The sequence below is a fragment of the Gavialis gangeticus genome, unplaced genomic scaffold (assembly GCF_001723915.1).
Source record: "Gavialis gangeticus isolate Ggan-Ray unplaced genomic scaffold, GavGan_comp1, whole genome shotgun sequence".
Lineage (NCBI taxonomy): Eukaryota > Metazoa > Chordata > Crocodylia > Gavialidae > Gavialis > Gavialis gangeticus.
The window spans coordinates 91,548,302-91,554,913 of record NW_017729031.1 but is presented as its reverse complement, the minus strand read 5'-3'; the positions used below and the strand labels follow the sequence as shown (position 1 = coordinate 91,554,913).

At 44.1% G+C, this 6,612-nt stretch overlaps 1 protein-coding gene across 7 annotated transcripts in view; it reads left to right on the top strand.

Annotated features, from left to right (window-relative positions):
• Positions 1 to 6,612, top strand: part of HDAC4 (histone deacetylase 4) — a 481,696-nt gene that overhangs the window by 350,635 nt on the left and 124,449 nt on the right. For 5 of the 7 annotated variants that reach the window (XM_019523379.1, XM_019523376.1, XM_019523374.1 and 2 more), the window contains one exon: positions 5,168 to 5,400. In XM_019523379.1, the coding sequence (XP_019378924.1) occupies positions 5,168 to 5,400 (233 nt within the window). The remainder of the gene's footprint in view (positions 1 to 5,167; positions 5,401 to 6,612) is intronic. The other 2 variants (XM_019523378.1, XM_019523377.1) reach the window with 1 other exon arrangement.

Here is a 6,612-nt window from a genome sequence, read left to right as displayed (position 1 = left end):
TGGCAAGGAAGATCTTGGCATCTCCTGTACTTAAACATTTGCTCTGCATGTGGGGATGGAAAGCTATATCAAAAGATTGTGTACAGGCTTATTCTCTGCTGCTGGGTTTTTCTGGTAGTTCTGTTGCAATGAAAATCCTGCCAGGGTGCCTAGAATAAATGACTGACGTTGTTCTGTGTGCCTGTAAGATGCTTAAATCTAAACATACATATGTCATTATACTTCGTAAAGGGGGCTTTCTTAGCCTCAGTTACCATCAGTCATCCTTCTTCCCACAAGTTAATCAGGGACGTTTCCTTTGCTTTTCTGTATGAGGCTCCCTAGTATATATGTACCTCCCTGAAAGCCTCATAAGAGGATAACTAAGGAAGCTTCCACTATGTGGAAAGTGCTCTTCTAGGAACTTCATGTATCCATACACAAATTATCTCATCTCGTGTTGTCCAGTTAGGCCGTTGTTAAAGGTGCTGGCCTCAAAGAAATGGAATCAGGGAAATTTGCATAACCCTGAAACTAAAAATACAAAAAATAAGTGAGAGTTTTATCCTTCCCTTGCAGTGGGCAAGGACAACATGATTAAGCTTCCCATAAGAAGAGATCTTAAAAACTCTTCAAATGTTTTCTGTATATCTGCTTGACTGTCCAATAATTTCTGTAGTCTTTCCTTCAGATTTAAAAGCTTTATTGAGAAAATGTTAGAATTATAGTTTTTACCTAGCTTGGTAGAATTGGAAGACAATATAGGACCCTACATGTGGTAGCTACATAAGTACACAGTTGCATGGATAGATTTAGGATTTCCTAAAGTGGGGGTGTGACACATGGCAGGTGGGGAGGCAAGACAGCTGGAGCTGCTGGGTTGGCAAGGAACACTGGTTAAGTGGGCATGGATCAGGTGCATGAAGTGTGTGTGTTGGGGGGGGTGGCCTGCCCCCTGCTAACACTGCCACTGCTGTCCCCAATTGACCTGGAATCAGGGCCCAGTCACTCTTACTATGCAGCTGTGTGGGGTGCTGGACTCAGCCAGAAACAATAGACGCAGCAAGTAATTTCTTTCTTCCAGCCCCTACGTACCCTCTTTCCCCCACCACCACCCCAGGTTACCAACTGGTTGGGAGCAGGCAGTGGAAGGAGGGACCTGCACATTGCTACTGTCCCCAACTAAGCCCTGCTTCCCACACTGTCACTCCCTGCAATGCAGAACAGGAGGAACTCTGGTTCTTCCCCTATGCCTGCATCAACATCTGCTTGTGGCCAGTGGGACAGACCTGCAGGTAAGGGCTGGGAAGGAAGCAGGCATTGGAAGGAGGAACCTGCATGCCATTATTCTCTGCCGAGCTTGAGACCCTGTAGAGCCACAGCCTGCAGCTGGAACAGGACAGGAGCTGCTCTGGGGCTTCCTTTGCGCGCACATCAGCTGGGGACAGCAGCAACAAATTGTGGTGTGACTGCATCGCTACACTTTTGGATCTGGCCCTGCATAGTTGTTTTATATAAATGCACACTAAGACATGGGTTTAGTCATGCAGCCTACATTAACCCAGAGCAAGTGGTTAGGATATTTCACTACAACGCTATGGTAAAAAGAGACAGAACTGCATGCATGTAACTGCATTAGTACAGAGTTGTAGGATTGTAAAGAATTTTACACAGTTCTTAGATTATAAAGAATTCTTGATTCAGCAGTGTATAATTGCTGGGGTGGGGAATATTCAACAGCATTAGTAGTGTTGGCAGACAAGGTTCTTTGGGTGAATCTGATATCTTTTACTAGACCAACTTAAATAGTTGGAAAACAATTTTAAAGCAGGCTTTCAGGTTTAAAAACCCTTCGTCAAGCTAAGGAAGTTTCAGTAGTTGGTGTGTGCTCTTCCTGGATGGAATGAAAAGTAAAGAAGCCAGAGGCTGGGCTGGTCTGCATACAAGACAGGTAGTCAATGAAGATGTAGACTGAGGAATCAATGGGTGAGAGACAGGCTGGGGGGGGCGGGGGAGAGAAGGGGGATGAATAGTGGAGAAGTACCTAGGGAGTCGAATGTCAGGCAGGTTTATAATGTGTCATTAATCCGATGTCTATATTTAGTCCGTGATTTTTAGTATCTAGGAGGTTGATGAGGTGGAGTTCATAGGCTCGTCTCTGGGAAGCGTTCTGTAAGTTTCCTTTGAGGATCAGGACTGAGAGATTGGGGAGAGAGTGGTTTTCTAGTGAGAAGTGTGCCCCCACAGGTTATTGGGTATTCCTGTCTTTGACCGATTTTCTGTGTGCATTCATTCTGGTGTGCAGTTGCTGTTTGGTCTCTCCTATGTATTTTCCATCAGGGCATTTGGTGCACTGGATGAGATGTATTACATTTCTGGAGGTGCAGTTGTAAGATCTGGGAATGCTGATGGCTCTGTTGTGGGGTGTAGTAATTGTGGGGGTAATGGAGATATGTTGGCAGGTTTTGCATTTCTTGTCATGGCATGGTCTGGATCCATTTGGTGTGTTCTGGGCCTGAGGAAGTTTGCTTCTGGTGATGAGGTTAGTAAGATTCGGTGCTTGTTTGAAGGCTAGGATGTGTGGCTCTGGGAAGATCTCGTTAAGAATAGGGTCTCTTTCTAGTATGGGTTGCAATTGTTTGAGGATTTTCCATACAGGAAAATCCTCAAACAATTTTAGTAGTGTTGGCAAGTCTGTGGTATGGAGTGGGGACAGTTCAGTCCATCTCTCCACTCTTACATCTGACAGGGAGTCTCAGTTAGTTCTCCAGATTTGGCATGTAATATATTCAGCATCAATGTCCCTTGACCGTCTGGTGTCGGTCCAGGTCGTGTAGCATCTCATCAGCTTTGATTAGTATCAGGGTATCCTGCAGGCTCTCAGGACACTCTCATTACTTGGGTTCCATGCTCTGAGTGCCTAAATGATCAGCATCTGCATCATCACATGGTAATCCATCTCCTTTAGGGCATTGCCCTGTACTGGACAGCTTTTACTCCCAGGCTTCAATCTGTGGCTACCACCAGTTCTTGATGGGAATTGCTTAATTGATAATGGAGTTGGGTTTTTTTTATTGTCCACCATAATCTTGTCTGGGTACAGCTGGCCGTCTCAGCCTGGGATGGCGTGGTTTACAGCTACTATTCCAGCTGATACTGAGATGGCCTTCACCAACCAGTCCTTCAGGGAAGAGTACAGCTAAAAGATACAGAAACTACCTATTTGATTCCAAAACGGATCATCTAACTCTGTCTGTCTGGTTGCTGACTACTTACAACTGAATGGGAATACCCTGCAAAGCCCAAAAGAGCAGTCTCTTACCTTTTTTCACTCCACAAAAAATGAACAGAGAACATGTCTTTGCTTGAAGTGTATGCAGCCTTATTCACATTCAAGACGCAATTATTCTTACCAAAAGTGACTTTCATTAGAAAGGTTTAACAGACCTGGTTTCCCTTGAGCACCTCAGATGCCACATTTTTTTTTCTGTCAGAATTGAATGGGTATTATGTTTCTAAGTTTCCTAGGTAGAAAATCAAATAAGTAGTGTGAGCACTTCTGTCTGTGAAGTGTTACTCTGAGACAATGCTTCTGTAGCTGCCCAGTGATTTTCAGCAAGGCCAAAAGCAAGGAATTTCATGGCATAAAGACTTATACTGGTGTGAACGATGGAAGTCTACCCACAAGCTCGTTACTGTGATCCTCTTAAAACTTTTTGGACATCAGACTTAACCAAACTTCAGTTGAGCAACCTTAAAAAGAATACAGAGCTTACTATAAAAATAAATGGGTCCTGTGAGAGTAAGTTTTACAGAGGGCTGAGAAATTATACCTTTTTCAGTGGATAGACAGTAGAGAGGAGTCAGGTGCAGAACACTTTCAGTGCTAGTCAGTCACTCAAGAGAATTTATCAAGGATGTGGACTATCACATTATTCCAAAGTAGTCTCTTACAAACTTGGACACATGGGTTGTAGAAATTGTTAGGAAGGGCATATAGTTAAAATTGACCCATATCCCACAACCACATTTTTAGTTAATGGAGTATCTGGGGATAGCCAAAAGATGCCATTCACTTTGGAGATAAATGGAATAACAATAATACAACAAAAATGTGTAGAAAGAATGGCGTGGGGGTTAAATTCCTTCCTTTATCTAAAGTGTATATAGTCTTAAGGATGGTATTTCCTGTTAAATGTTCTTTAATTTTATCAGCACTCTTAGCACCCAATAATAGTCCAAGCAAATCCAGTAAACATATTAAACAGCAGGCAACCTAAACTTGCCAGTTGCCTTGGTTATAAAACATTGCCTCAGTATTCTTGGTATTCAATATTCCAAGTGTAGGGAATACTGATATAACTTTTTTTCTTTATTTATCATGGGAAAATGTCTTAATAGATAGTAGTGGGTTATTGCACTTGAAGTTGTCATGTTATTTTACACAATAGGTAGGGCAGTAGAAAGCCAGACTTCCCCAATATCTCCAGTGGCTAACCTGGTGCGAGAAGGCACCCTTCTGACACTTCCATTGCTTATATTTCTACTGAGGCTGCCAGAAAGCATGACAGCGGATACAGGTTGTGATTACACTTGCTTGCTAGGAAGTGATTGAGATGCTTTTATGTTGTGTAAGTAAACTCTTTATGCCTATTTGCCAACTTGATTTTAATTAGTACCAGTGATCAAGGAATAAAAGGCTCTGCATCTCATTACTAATCTCCAGCACTGTTAACCTCCCTGGAAGCTTTAAAAACATGTATCAAGGGATTATTGAAAATGTTCTTTTGTCTAATGTTAATTGATTACTTTGGGTTTTTTTTTTTTTTTTTTAAAAACTAATATTTAATCTAAAAATGAAAGGGTGGCTGTTTTTAAAAATTTTTTTTTTTTTAATTTTAATTGATTTCTTTCGGTTTTTTTTTTTTTTTTTAAAAACTAATATTTAATCTAAAAATGAAAGGGTGGCTGTTTTTAAAAATTTTTTTTTTTTTAATTTTAATTGATTTCTTTCGGTTTTTTTTTTTTTTTTTTTAAGGGCTTGTACTTCAGCTATAAATGACAAGGTGGCTGGTTTTAACAATACCTATATTGTTCTCACCATCAAAGTTACTTAACAGCCATTTTCTCCCTTCCTTTCTTCTTTCTTTTTTCTTCTCTGCTGTTTTTTCCTTCATATTATCTTCAGACTGGTATCTTTCAGGACTGGGGGCACTGCCCCTCCATGCAGTGGTCAGTGGAGATCGGGTCTCCCCCTCAATTCACAAGCTCCGGCAGCACCGCCCGCTGGGGCGCACGCAGTCTGCTCCCCTGCCCCAGAACGCCCAAGCCCTCCAGCAGTTAGTGATCCAGCAGCAGCATCAGCAGTTTCTGGAGAAACACAAACAGCAGTTCCAGCAACAGCAACTGCACATTAACAAGGTAGGCACGCTGGTTGTAAATTCTTTCTCACTCATGCAATTTTAATGTATCCTTTAGTCAGCATTCCTATCTAATGGTTTCTTTTGCTACAGTATGTGTGATCTCTAACTGTATAATCAATTGGTCTTCATCCTTGTTCAGAATTTGGGAATTGCATGAGAGAGGATGCAGTAGTTTACACACGTCATGTAAGTAAGGGCTATCCAACTTCCTGGTGGTCGGGGGCTGTGTGGTGGCTGCATACTAGGTGAGGGGATGCAGCTGCTTGGGTCACTTGCAGTACTAGTGGCCTCCACCTCTCTTGCACACACAGCTTGGCTTACCCTACCCCATGTGCAGTTTCCTCCCGCTTCTGGCCTCACCCCATTCCTGGCCAGACTCATCTAGGATGACCACTGACACATCCCCAGAATATAGGACATCCCCTTGGTGAGGGATGGGGCCACTGGGCCCCTTGGCCAATCACCAGGAAGGGGTGGGGGTCACCACAAAAAGGCCATCGCCCTCCCTTCCTGGCTGGGAACCTGCACTTCCTGGCTGTGCAACACCTGGGTCTAGGCACAGTCAATAGAATCGTGAGGACAAGTGATTGACTTGCATTTCTACCAATGAATTAAAAAACAGGACTTTCTGCAGTCCGGTCCTCATTGAGAAATGGACAGGGGACAAAGGGTTTAAAAACAGGATGGTCTGGTATAAAACAGGGACAATGGCCATCCTAAATGCATAACACAGACAGTTTGGCTTGTTCGCACCACACGTGCAGCATAGCTTAAGCCTCTGTCCCATCACGCATGTAGTGTGAGTAGCCCAGCCCCTTCCCACTGTGCCACTTCCTGTCTAGGAGTCGGTGCAGGAAGTGGAAGTTGATGCAGAAGGGGGAATTTGAATCCCCAAGCCACCACTGTGTCAAAAGCAAAATGAAGGGAGCAGTGGCTGGGCAGGATCCTGTGGGCTGCATGCAGAGCTGACCATGCAGGGGACAGGGCCTGGGGCAAATTAGCTCATATGGGGCCCCGCCTCTGCCCCAATCCCGCATGCCCAGGATGTGAAGAAGCCATAGGCGCTGACAGCGGCGGGGGGAGGGGTAGCGAGCAGCCAGACACAAAGCTGGCAATGGCACAGAGTAGCCATGGCCACTGTGCCCTACTCTGCAGGGCCCCTTGAAGCGTGGGGCCTGGGGCAGTCACTCCAATTGCGCCACGCCCCCTG